This window comes from Mesoplodon bidens (genome assembly GCF_964165515.1).
Source record: "Mesoplodon bidens genome assembly, chromosome: 19".
Classification (NCBI taxonomy): domain Eukaryota; kingdom Metazoa; phylum Chordata; class Mammalia; order Artiodactyla; family Ziphiidae; genus Mesoplodon; species Mesoplodon bidens.
In genome coordinates, this window is record NC_138179.1 from 23,314,655 (window position 1) to 23,328,266 (window position 13,612).

Here is a 13,612-nt window from a genome sequence, read left to right on the forward strand (position 1 = left end):
GGTGTGGGTGGGGGGCCAGGTGAGCGTGCGCCCCAGCAATCCAAGGACCAGAGCTTCAGGGAGGAGAGATGGTCACCTCTGTCAAAACATTCTACCATGTGATCCAGCAATCCCACTCCTGGGTATATTTCTAGAAAAAAATGAAAACACTAGTTTGAAAAGATACATGCACCCCAATGTTCATAGCAGCACTATTTACATTAGCCAAGACATGGAAGCAAGCTAAGTGCCCATCAGCGGACAATTGGGGACTTCCCTGGTGGCGCAGTGGTTAAGAATCTGCCTGCCAATGCAGGGGACACGGGTTCGAGCCCTGGTCAGGGAAGATCCCACATGCCGCAGATCAACTAAGCCCGTGTGCCACAACTACTGAGCCTGTGCTCTAGAGCCCGCGAACCACAACTACTGAGCCCACGTGCCGCAACTACTGAGACCACCTGCCACAGCTACTGAAGCCCACATGCCTAGAGCCTGTGCTCCACAACAAGAGAAGCCACCACAATGAGAAGCCCACGCACCGCAACGAAGAGTAGCCCCCGCTCGCCGCAACTAGAGAAAGCCAGCATGCAGCAACAAAGACCCAACACAGCCAAAAATAAATAAAATTAAGTCTTAAAAAAGAAAATCTTAATCATTAAAAAAAAAGCAATTGGATTAAGAAGATGTGGTATAAACATACAATGGAACCTTTCTCAGCCATAAAAAAGAATGAAATACTGCCATTTGCAGCAACGTGCATGGACCTGGAGAATATTATGCTTAGTGAAGTAAGTCAAAGACAAATACTATATGATATCACTTACATGTGGAATCTAAAAAATAATACAAATGAATGTATATTCAAACAGAAACATATAGCACAGGGAACTCTACTCAAAAGAATCTAAACAAGAGTGGATATATGTATATGTATAACTGATTTACTTTGCCGTACAGCAGAAACTAACAACATTGTAAATCAACTATACTTCAATAAAAATAAAATAAAATAAAATAAAAAGAAACAAAACAGAACGGAAACAGCCTCACAGACATAGAAAACAAACTTGTGGTTACCAAAGGGGAAAGGGACAAATTAGGGGTATGGGATTAACAGATACAAACTACCATACATAAAATAGATAAGCAACAAGGATTTACTGTATAGCACAGGGGATTATACCCATTATATTGTAACAACCTATAATGGAATAGAATCTGCAAAAATACTGAATCACTATGCTGTACACCTGAGACTAACACAATATTGTAAATCAACTATACTTCAATTAAAAAAATATATATATATATACATATATTCAACAGACAACCCTGTGTGTTTTCAAAGGACAGGATATACAATGGTAGTCTTTCTGGAAAAAACGATGCCTCCTCCTATACAGAGAACCCTCACAGCATTTGGGGACACTGCCCCCCAAATGACAGGCTTTAGCAGGAAAGACCATTTCTTGCCCCACGTTGTTTCTGACTTGTCATCCTGATCAAGGCTGAAGCATGACCATGGGTAGGCTTGGTGCTTCCAGGCCCTTATTTGGATGTTTGAAGGGCCAAATTGCCCCTCAAAGCGCGGGCTTCTCACTGCGGTGGCTTCTTGTTGCGGAGCACGGGCTCTAGGCGCGTGGGCTTCAGTAGTTGTGGCTCGCAGGCTCTAGAGCTCAGGCTCAGTAGTTGCAGCGCATGGGCTTAGTTGCTCCACGGCCTGTGGGATCTTCCCTGACCAGGGCTCGAACCCGTGTCCCCTGCATTGGCAGGCGGATTCTTAACCGCTGCGCCACCAGGGAAGTCCCCAATTGTCTGTTGATGGGCATTTAGTTTGCTTCCATGTCTTGGCTAATGTAAACATTCTTCTGTTCCTTTCAGAATGCGGTCTCCAAGTACGGCTCTCAGTTCCAAGGCAATTCCCAGCACGACGCCCTGGAGTTCCTGCTCTGGTTGCTGGATCGTGTGCACGAGGACTTGGAGGGCGCGGCCTGGGGGCTGGGGTCCGACAAGGTCAGTCGCCCTCAAACAACACGTTGTGTTTGATTTTCTTTTTTCCCCTTGCACATTTACTCAGCTCTTCAAAACTAAATCTTGAAATTCGGATCCGTAGATTTTTGTGTATTCTGGCTGCTGTTCACATGGTACCGTTCCCTGCTCCTTCCTCTTTGCCTCTTTTGTTTTAGACCAGACGTTTCCTCCCATTGCTGTTCCTCATCCTCTTTAATCCCAGTGATATGGTGAATAGGGTTTCTGTTTGGTTTAAAGTTTGAAAAAAAAATCTCCTTTTTGTCAATATCCTATGCCTTAGTATGGTCATCTGAGGCCATGAGTGCCATTGCTTATTATTTTTAGATGCTTCCATTTTAACTCCACCCTTGCTTTTTTAGTTACTTATCCTACAGAGCAAGCGATTCCCAATCTTTTTTCTCAAGACGCAGGATGGATGATCTTTACATGTGTGCACTCAGCAGTCTCAGATTTGGATGAAACCTCAAACTTTTGGGAGTAAGAAAGCCCTACGATCATTTGTAGTAGCCACCGCTAGTTGATAAATCAGCTGTGTTCTCTAGGGGCCTTGCTAAATAAAGATCAGTGATGGGTTCTACTCTAATCCTATCCTTTTCTCTCTCTCTTAAGAAACTAAAAACGAGTGCAGTTATTATTCCATCAGTGAGCAAAGTTATTACAACAATATCCATGAATAATCTGCTATAATTTAAAAAATGTTTCACAAGCTTTGGTAATTAATCAGTCGCATATTACTTTTTATGTGTCTCAAAACTGATCCAGATGCAGCTACAAGAACTGCTTTACTTGTTTTTTGTTTGTTTTAATTCTGGACATTTTTTTCCCATCCCCCTCGTGAATCAATTAAAAAGCCCTCTGGAAGTGTTTCAATCTTTCACCCGTTACCTTCCCATCCTTACATTATCTGCCCAGAGACCATTATTCTAGAGTAATAAAGATTGAATGGAAAAATGTGACACAAATGGACCTATGTACAAAACAGAAACAGACTCCCAGACATAGAGAACGGACTTGTGGTTGCCAAGGGGGAGGGGGTTGGGGGAGGGAAGTATTGGGAGTTTGGGATTAGCAAATGCAAACTAGTTTATACAGGATGGATAAACAACAAGGTCCTACTGTATAGCACAGGGAATTATATTCAATATCCTGGGAAAAATCATAATGGAAAGGAATATGAAAAAGAATGGACATATATGTATAACTGAATCACTTTGCTGTGCAGCAGAAATTAACACAACATTGTAAATCAACTATATTCAATAAAATAAATTAAAAATAAATAAATGGGGGAGATTGAATGGCAGTCACAGTTTGTAGGATGAATGAATCGAGATATGTAATGTGCAACGTGATGACTGTAGTTAATAATACCATATTGAGTGCTGGAAATTTGCTAAGAGAGTAGATTTCAGGTCCTCTCACCACACACACAAAAAGGTAACTACATGAGGAGATGGATATGTTGGTTGGCTTGACTGAAGTAATCATTTCACCATGTAGATGTGTATCAAATCCTCATGTTGCACTCCTTAAATACATACAACGTTTATTTAAAAATAAAATGGCTCAAGAAGCTGAGTCATGTTTTTTCTTAACTTGTCCACACAGCCAGCTGTTGTCTTTGTTTCTTTCCCTTTTAAAAATGACAAGCGGCAACTTTAAGAAAAGGAGGGCATAACCATCTATGTCTTGAATAAAGAATAGATCTCTTTCAAACAACAATATAATGTAGAAGCTAAGAGCTTGACAGAGCTGCAGAAAGAGTACTCATGTCTGAGACAGCAGGTTGCCAAATGCAGGGAACAGGGAAGATAATGATTGTACAGTATTCTGTACTCCTCAGAGCACATCTTGGAGTGTTATGCACAGTATGAGTAGCTACTATCATTTGTGGGGCGTTGTTAGAGTTATTATCCCCATTTTATATATGGGTAAACCAAGAATCAGAGAGGCTATGTAACCTTCCTGAAGCAGCACAGCTTAAGAAGAGGTAGAGTCAGGATTCAAATCCAAGGGAGGTCTGGCTTGAAAGCCTGTTTTCTTATCTTAAAAAGAACCATCCCAGGACTTCCCTAGTAGTCCAGTGGTTAAGACTTCACCTTCCACTGCAAGGGGCACAGGTTCGATCCCTGGTTGGGGAACTAAGATCCCGCATGACAAAAAGATAGAAAAATAAAAAGAACCACTCCATTCACCCCCAAAACCCACAAATGAAACAAAGCAAAAACTTCACCAAACAGAACCTGGGAGGACCAGACACTTAAAGGTTATGGTGGTTTCTCTGGGTTGTGGGATTGTGGGTGATTTTTCTTATATGTACAACGATTTTCTGTTTATCTAATTCAGACCCTTTTAGTTGCAACTTGGTCCAACTTAAGGAGAGGGCATTTATTGTCTTTTAGAACTTGTGAGTCCAAGGGTTGATCCAGCTTCAGGTAAGGCTGGATCCAAGGTCTCTTTATCTCTTGTCTTTCTCTTCATTCTCGGACTGACTCTGCCCATCTAGTGGAGGGAGGGGCCCCTGCAATGCTCATAGAGCCTTTTTCACTTGGGATTCCAGAAAAAGCCCAGGCAAGAGTCCGATTGTCTTAGCGTGGCTCACATGTCCATTCCTGGGCAGGTGGCCAGCAGGATGGAATATTCTGATTGGGCACGTGGGTTCCATGCCTGTGGGGTGAACTCCACCCAAATCACATGGGTAAGGAAGGTTTCTGTAGAGCTGGGGCACGTTGGAAAGGAATGCTGAGATGACAAGTGTGTCACTACACTGTATTCCATAATCTTAGCGTGAACACATTTTGAAATCAGAATGATGTATTAAAAAGATATACTGTTTATTGAAGTGTGTTATGTGCCAGGCGTTTCATATGATGCTTTTCATGACTCATTTCACTGATGCATAGGAGACACTCAATAAACCCCTGAATGGTTGAATAAATTAAGTAGTTATCATGCTTTAATATTTGATAACTCATAATAAGGATAATAATAAGTAACACATAATAAGGTTAATTCATATATTACAGTTAATGGAACTTTAGGTTAAATTGTCCAAGGTCATTCAACTTCTACCTGTGGAAAGAGAATCAAACCTGAGTCTGTCTATTTCAAAGCCAGTGCGCTGGATCCCTTTCCTTATCCTGAGTTTCTTGTGCCTTCTGTTTCCCACCAGAGGGAGGGAGGAGACCTGGGTGCCTCTTCCTTCTGGCTGCATCTAGGAAAGGCTTCTTGGGAGTTTTCTGGTGGCCTAGTGGTTAGCATTCCAGTCTTTCACTGCCATGGCCCCGGTTCAATCCCTGGTCAGGGAACTGAGATCCCGTAAGCCATGCGGCACAGCCAAAAAAAAAAAAAAAAGCTTTTTGTCCTGTTTTCCACTCCCTGGCTGTGCCAGGCAGTGCTTCCTACCTGGAAAGTAGGAAGGATAAACAGCCTTCCCAATTACCTTTCAGACTTCCTCTTTTGCGCCTTTGTGGGAAAAGTCTTTGGACTTAAGGATGAGGAAGAGCACAGAGAGGTTAAGTAACTTGCCCTAAGTCACACAGCAAGTCAGTGGGAGAGCCAGGATCCAGATCTAGAAAATTCAACTCTAGAACAGGGCTTCTTAGCCTCAGCACGTTTGACATTGGGGCTGGGTAATTCTTTACTGGGAGGGGGGTTGTCCTGTGCGTTGTAGCATTTGTAGCGCCCCTCTACCTACCAGATGCCGGTGGTACCCCTAACTGTGATTGATAACCAAAAATGTCTCCAGGCATGGCCAAATGTCCCCTGGCGGGGGGAGGGAAAAGCGTTTCCCCATTGAGAACCTCTGCTCTGGAGCCTTTGCTCCCAACCACAGTTCACCACCCCCAAACCTTTCTTTAAGACGCCTTTGAAAATCGGGCTGCCTGCGGAGGCCTGGCTGTGAACGCTTGAAGGTAAAAGAGCAGAGCTATTGGACTCTTGGGCACAAACTTCATTTTCTGTTCCCAAGAAGGAAAGGGACTGTCCCCTGTGTAACTCTGAACAATTTTTCTGAGGTTATTTCTGTTTCAAAACATATGAAAGCCATGTAGTTCGATTTACTTGAAACTAGAATAGAAAACATAAGGACCACTTTCTTCTCTGTTAATGCAACGATAAATGTTTTTGTCTGGTGAATAGGGCATCTTTTTACTATCCTGTAGACACTGTGACACTAGCAACCTTTTGGGTAGTTTATCTTATAGGAAATGCCACTCTTGCAGAATTAAGAAAGGGATGAGGCTGGGGAGAGGACCAGGAAGCTAACATTTATCAAGCACCTACTATGTGCCAGGCAGGATACCCACATCTTTTTTGGTTTAAATGATGGCTCCATGAGGTGGATGTAATACTCCTATTCCTTTTAGATGTGGAATGAGGCTCAGGGAGGGTTTTAGGGTCACTTAGTTAGCAGGGTGGCGCCAGCCGGGTCTCACCTGATAGACCATGCTTTGTGAGTGACTCTCTGCTGCCTCTTACCCCAGCCTTGTTTGGGATTTTCACTTTCCATACCCATCCTTGGATGGTCACATCCACAGCCTCTCTCAACACGTGCTGCCTTATCATCTGGATGCAGAAGCAGCCTGGATCATTGTCTTTGGTTGCGAGGAACAGCAGCCAACCAGATGACCCAAACGAGAAGGGGATTAGTTGGAAGGCCAAGGGGGAGTGTGCAGAATCGAAAGGAAGGCTGAAGACCAGGCTTGGAACCATGAAGAGCCAGACAGCTCTGGGGTGAGGGTGTCTCAGTGGCAGGAACAGCTCAATCCTCCAGCCTGGACACTTCTGCTAGAGTCGTTGTTTGCAGCCTTTGGGCCACTCTGCCCATGATTGACACGCAGGGCAGGAACATCTCATCCGTCTAGCTTGGGTCATGTGCCTGCCTGTCTCTTGGTCAGGGAGGACAGGACCCCCGAGGAAAGAGCCTTCCCCACCTCCCCTTGGACTGAGGCTACTGCCAAAGAAGAAGGGTCAGTCCTGAGCAGGCCCAGATGCCAGTATCTGCTCTGTATCCAAGTTCTCTCTCTCCTCCGAGCCCTTCATTTACCTGCCGTAGGTGTCTCTGCCTCGAACTTGGCTTGCCCTCCCCTCCTCCCCTGACCCACTTCTCCTTTTGCCTTTCCCTCTTCTGTTAATGGAAAGTGGTTCCCCAGCCTCAGACTGGAAGCTTGGAGCTGGCCCTGTGTATCCCTCCCTCTGTCTCCGTTTCCTTCCCCATCCGGTGCTCAGTTATGAGCTGTGCACACAGGGTGTCTTGATTGCGTTCCTACCTCCTTTTTATTTTCATGGCTGCTACTCTAGTTCACCCTGTTGGCACCCGGACTCTTGAGCCTCATAATTTGTGTCCTAACTCCAGATGCCCCCTCCTTCATCATGCCCATGCCTGTCAGGTTATAGCATGTCTCTGTGCATGTAGCCACCGCTTAGGTTCAAAACCCATTAGATACTACCCATCATGTAACAACAGCAAACGCTTATACAGTGCTTGCTGTGTGCCAGGCACTATTCTAAGTGTTTTATATATATTAACTCTTTTAATCTCAAAATATCCCTAGCACGTTGGTTACTCTCGTTCATTACCCCTTTATTAAATTGGAAAACCATGGAACAAAGAGTTTAAGTAATTGATTTAGTTGGATCAGAGGTTGAGAAACTCTCACAGCTAAGTGCCAGTGCAGGGACTTGAACCCCAGCAGTCTGACTCCAGCGTCTAACCCTTAACCCTGGTACTATGCTGTTTACTGAACCAGGAATCTTCTTTAGGACATTTAAGACCCCATCCAACATGGTACCAGACTCTCCTCTCTAGCTCTGTTTTCTACTCCCCTTTGTACATCCTGTATTCTGGTCAAATTGGGTTGAATGAAATAGTGGGACTGACTGTTCTTAGTATTTGTCACTCTTATTTGTACCAAAATTTTATTACGAAAAATTTCAAACATGGAAAAGTTGAATTCCTTATACAGTGAATATCTCCTCCCCACCACCTAGATTCTATAATTTACATTTTACTAAAATTGTTTTATCATGTATTTATCTACCTATCCATCCGTCTGTCCACTCATCACTCCATCTTTTTCTCATCGTTTTTTTTTTGGGATGCATTTAAAATTAAATTTCAGACATCAGTACATTTCTCCCCAAACACTTCCCCTGTGGTCCTTTCTCCTGGCCCTTTGAGGATGCTGGCCTTAAAGACGGGAGTGATGGGGCCATAAGCCATGGAATTCGCACAGCTACCAGAAGGTGGAAGAGGCAAGGAACGAACGTATTTTCCTCCAGAACCTCCAGAGTGAGTGCGGCCTTGCTGACACCTTGGTTTCGGCTCCATGATGCTGATTTTGGACGTCCAGTCTCGAGACCTGTGAGGGGACACATTTCTGTTGTTTCAAGCCACTAGTTTGCGGTCGTTTGTTACAGCAGCAACAGGACACTTATACATATAAGGGAATGTAGAGAAGGATACAATAGGACAGATTGTGGAGGGAGGAGGCTCATGCATTCATTATTCTAAGGTGCAAACCTGGTCTGTCTGTGACAGACAATGCTTGTGTGAAGACTGGCTCCCTGGAAAATGTGGACAGAAACAGCTTAGCAGGTGGAAGATGGGCAGATTTGGTGTGGATGTATTTGAAGTGATGGCCGCTCACCCAGTTGAAATGTACGGAGGCCTCTAGACACAGGGGGCCTAGAAGGATGGAGGAAGAACGGGGCTCTCCACCAAGGTTCATGATCTTTCAGCACACACACGCACACATGCACACTCTCATACGCTCTCTCCTCCCTCTCTCTCCTGTCTCTGTCTCGGAACTGGGGAGGTCCAGCGGATTGAAGGAGAGGCGGATTACGGTAAGACAACATGGAAGGCCCTGGTTCTGCAGGTTTAGGTCCATAGAGTGGTGCTGAGGACCCAGGAGGAGGTGTAGGTTCGCTGGTCTGAACGCAGTGGAGTGATGAGAGGCACATCTGATATTGCTTCCCCTCCTCATTTCTTTGCAGCTTCAGTCTGAAGCCAGGAAGACCTCCGAGAACCTCCTGTCGCCATCAGCTCAGCTTCCTCTAGGCCAAAGCTTTGTGCAAAGCCACTTTCAAGCACAGTACAGGTAAGAATAGGGTGTGTTTAGAATCTGTCCTTAAGGGCTCAGCAAACTGCTATGCTGGTAACTAACCTCCCTTTGCCAGGTTTACCCCGAGATTACAAAACAACAGAAACCATAAACACCCTTCTCTCTCCCATTATAAATCCCAATTAACCACTAACTTCTATTGTCTCTGAACCCTCAGTATTTCATTTTTTTGTTTATTTTATTTTATTTTTGGCTGCGTTGGGTCTTCGTTGCTGCGCGTGGGCTTTCTCTAGTTGTGGTTAGCCCGCGGGGCTACTCTTCATTGCGGTGCGTGGGCTTCTCTTTGCAGTGGCTTCTCTTGTTGCGGAGCACGGGCTCTAGGCATGCGGGCTTCAGTAGCTGTGGCTCGCGGGCTCTAGAGCGCAGCCTCAGTAGTTGTGATGCACGGGCTCTGTTGCTCCACGGCATGTGGGATCTTCCCGGACAGTGGCTGGAACCCGTGTCCCCTGCGTTGGCAGGCGGATTCTTAACCACAGTGCCACCAGGGAAGTCCCAATATCTTTTTTTTTGCGGTACGCGGGCCTCTCACTGCTGTGGCCCCTCCCGCTGCGGAGCACAGGCTCCGGATGCGCAGGCTCAGCGGCCATGGCTCACGGGCCCAGCCGCTCCGCGGCATGTGGGATCTTCCCGGACCGGGGCACGAACCCGTGTCCCCTGCGTCGGCAGGCGGACTCTCAACCACTGAGCCACCAGGGAAGCCCGGAGGGAGCTTTGAAGTGCGTATTATGGATGCGAAAGAGGAAAAAAACTCGTTTCCCTTTGCATTACTCTTGACTACTTCCACACTCACAATCCTTCTGACCCCAGACGTGTGGGTGTTTTTCCCACACCAAGCAATTCGGCGATTCTCTCTGGACGCCAACTGAGTGTCCTACAATTTAACTCAATTCTGGCACTACCTACTTAGAGTGGGCACGGACCTCGCAGGTTAAGGGCTCAGTCCCACCGGACTGCCTGCCCACCGGACACCAATTGCAAGTCCCGGGTCGTCACCTGTGTTGCTGACTGACTGGCTATAAATTGGAGGTTTTCACGGCCCCCTCCTCAGGTTCAATGATTTGCTAGAGTGGCTCACAGAACTCAGGAAAACCGTTTACTTACCAGGTTACCAGTTGATTTGGAAAGGGTATAACTCAGGAACAGCCAGATGGGAGATTCATAGAGCAAGGTCTGTGGGAAGGGGCGAGGTTCCGCACCCCTCGCTGGGTGCACCACCCTCCCAGCACCTCCCCACGGTCACCAACTTGGAAGCTCTCCCAGCCCCTTCTGCTGGGGTTTTTATGGAAGCAACATTATGTAGGCATGATTGATCCAATTATTGGCCATACGTGGTTAACTCAACCTCTGACCCCCTTCTTTTTTTCCCAGCAGGTAGGGGTGGAGCCCAAAGTCCTAGCCCTCTAATCCCATGCTTGGTCTCTCTGGCAACCAGCCCCCCTCCTGTGGTTTTCTCTGGGGGCTTTCCAGATATCACCTCGTTAGCATAAACTCAGGTGTGGTGGGATGGGGTTTGTCATGAATAGCAAAAGATGCTCCTTTTACCTTCATTCTTGCTCTTATCACTTAGGAAATTCCAAAAGCTGTAGGAGCTCTGTGCCTGGAACAACTGTTGGAGACCAATTATATATTTCTTATTATAAATCACAGTATCATAAGGCGTAAGGTGAGTCAGGGGAGGATTCGTGAAGAAGTGACATTTGAGCTGATCCGAGACTAAGGACCGCAAGGACCCTTTGTCGATTACTATAGAATGATGAGTAAGAAGCAAGATATTCATGCTGGAAAAAAAGACTGGTGACAGCTAAAAATAGCTGCTTTCTGCCTGCTGGTCCAGAGTTAAGAAAAAATATAGTTAGAGACGTCCATCTAGGCTAGGACTTCTGAGGTCTGAAAAGTGATTTTCTGTAGCCATCGGTGGGCACCAGCTCCACACTGGGGCCCCTGAGGGTGGTACTTGCTGTTCTGGACCCTCTTCAGCCTCTTTTCCTTGGGGGGAGGTTGCCTGGGATGGAGGGCCACCCTGGCATCGGCCTTTATGAAATTGAAAGCTGGAAATGTTGTTATGGGTTAATTCAGAGATCCCTGTTCGCTGAGATTCTCCCTCCATCTCCCTTGTCCTCCTTTTTAGGGGGCTGAGTTTTTGCCTTTGGCTGGAGGAGAGAAGGAAGAAGAATAGTACTGGGGTGCTGGAGGTTATAAACTAGAGGACAAGTAATTCGTTATTCTGTATGATGATTACCACAGCCTGGAAACATCTGCAAGTTTAATAGCCAAGGATTGTTGCAACGTTGGAGTTTGGGCTACAGGTGTGATTGTGTGTGTGTGTTCATCTCTTCATAGCTTTTATTCACAGAAAGCCTAATCTGGTCCCCGTTACAGGCAGCATTCCCTTTTAGGCAGAGCATGTTTTGGAAGGCTTCCTCAGAACAGATCTTGGAGAGGTGACATTTTGCTTGTGCGTCATCATAATTACCTTGCCGACTTGGACATCCGTCTCGCCAGCCAGCGAGCAGGTGAAGTTGGCCAGGTTGGAGGTGTCAGACGTATATTCAGCAGCAGTGAGAGGCCAGAATGTGACACGAGCAGTGCCATTTCGGGACATTTGTAACCAGTGGAGAGCAAAGAGCAGTTCTGAGTTTCAGCAGCAGGTGAGAGGCTGGCTTTGGGACAGAAGCAATTTGACAAGGAGGATGAATAGCTCAGGGAGATGGGCAAGTGAACACTGAAGGGCATTGGGGTGCTTTTCTGTCTCTTTCCTCTGTGAGTACCTGGGAGATAGCAGGACAGGACCGTGAAACTCTGGGGGAGATGGCAAGGACGAAAGGACCCCCAGGCCACATTTGAGGTGTAGATGGAGCCTGGTAACATCTGGAGTTTTCTGTGAAAGTGACACCGCCCTTCCCCCTGATCTGTTGGTCACACTCACTGTCCTCATTTCTCATCCTTTGAGGAACAGGTGCATTTCATGTCCTCTCTGTGGTTTATTATGAAAACAATATATTTTCCCCATTCTTTAAATACAAAATTAGGCTGTTCTGTGATTTCGCCAAACTACACATCTCTTGCTCCCTGCCAGAGATTCATGGCTTAATCTAAAGGCCATATCCCTGAATCAGTTGACTATGATGTATCTGCAAGAAAAAGTGCAGCCTCACTTAGTTTTAGTAGCTTTAAAGAAAAAATGAATAAGTCAAAGAAAAATATTCCTTCTCATTTGTTCACTTAAATATGAAACAGGGATTTGGAAATTTCCTAAGGACAAAAATACACGTGTCAGGCCTATGTTACGCCACGGTACGTGATGGGTGAGGGGAGGAGAGGGGAGGGAGAGAAGCTGGGGTGGCAGAGGGACCCCCACAAATGGCAGGTCCCCCTGCTGGTTGGAGCTTGATGTCTGATGCATTCTTTTTTTTTTTTTTTTTGTGGTACGCGGGCCTCTCACTGCTGTGGCCTCTCCCGTCGCGGAGCACAGGCTCCGGATGCGCAGGCTCAGCGGCCATGGCTCACGGGCCCAGCCGCTCCGCGGCATGCGGGATCCTCCTGGACCGGGGCACGAACCCGCGTCCCCTGCATCGGCAGGCGGACTCTCAACCACTGCGCCACCAGGGAAGCCCTGATGCATTCTTTTTACCAAAATATTGCTATGGTTTTCCCAGAGGGAAATTTACCAGAGAGTGATTGAACATTAAATACTCCGGTCTGTACTCCGGTCTGTTTTCTAAAGTCATGGTTGGCATTCTATTAACTTGTATCCAGGAAAGCCTACTTGCTATGAGAAGAGCACTGAGGGTTGCCTGGGACAACACCCTGGAAACTTCAGGGGTTCTTGCTGGGCCCTGGCTTTTTCTATTTTGTCTGCTCAATGGAAAACCAATCCAGCAGGACTGGTGCTTTCTGTCGAGATTCAGGAAACCTGATTGTGACCCCAGCTCCGGTTTTCTTGCTGACTTACCCTAGGGCTGTCCAGTGCTGAGAGCAGGACCTGTGGCGGAGTATTCTCCCCTATTCCCAAGGAAATTCATGTAGATTTTAGGAGAAGGAATGTAGCATCCAGAAACCCCTTATATCTTGGAAGAATATGGAGCATTATATGATGAAGGAAATAAAATAAGAGCACCCGGGTGGAGTATAAACCTTGCCTTTCCCTCTCAGAGATACATGCTAAATATGGGAGTGTTAAATTTCAAAGAGCTTAAAGAATATAAATAAACTATGTGGATCTACTTGTACTAACGACTCTGAAGGAATGATGATGGGCATGGGTTCTGGGACCTGAGCCAGCTCTGCCACTTAAGAGCTGTGTGTCCTTGGGCAAGTGACTTAACCTCTCTGTGTTTCCGTTTTTTCTTCTGTAAAATGGGGATCGTCCTGGTGATTATGGCTAGCACACGGGTGAATCCATGCACAATGCCCAGTTTTTAGTAAATTCTTTCACCATTAGCTGTTACTACTAGCTGCTATTTTTTGAACTTTGT

General features: G+C 46.1%; 1 protein-coding gene across 2 annotated transcripts in view; it reads left to right on the forward strand.

Moving 5' to 3' along the window:
- Positions 1-13,612, forward strand: part of USP43 (ubiquitin specific peptidase 43) — a 55,500-nt gene that overhangs the window by 8,175 nt on the left and 33,713 nt on the right. For both annotated transcript variants that reach the window (XM_081220592.1, XM_081220593.1), the window contains exons 2-3: positions 1,861-1,992; positions 9,010-9,113. In XM_081220592.1, the coding sequence (XP_081076718.1) occupies positions 1,861-1,992; positions 9,010-9,113 (236 nt within the window). The remainder of the gene's footprint in view (positions 1-1,860; positions 1,993-9,009; positions 9,114-13,612) is intronic.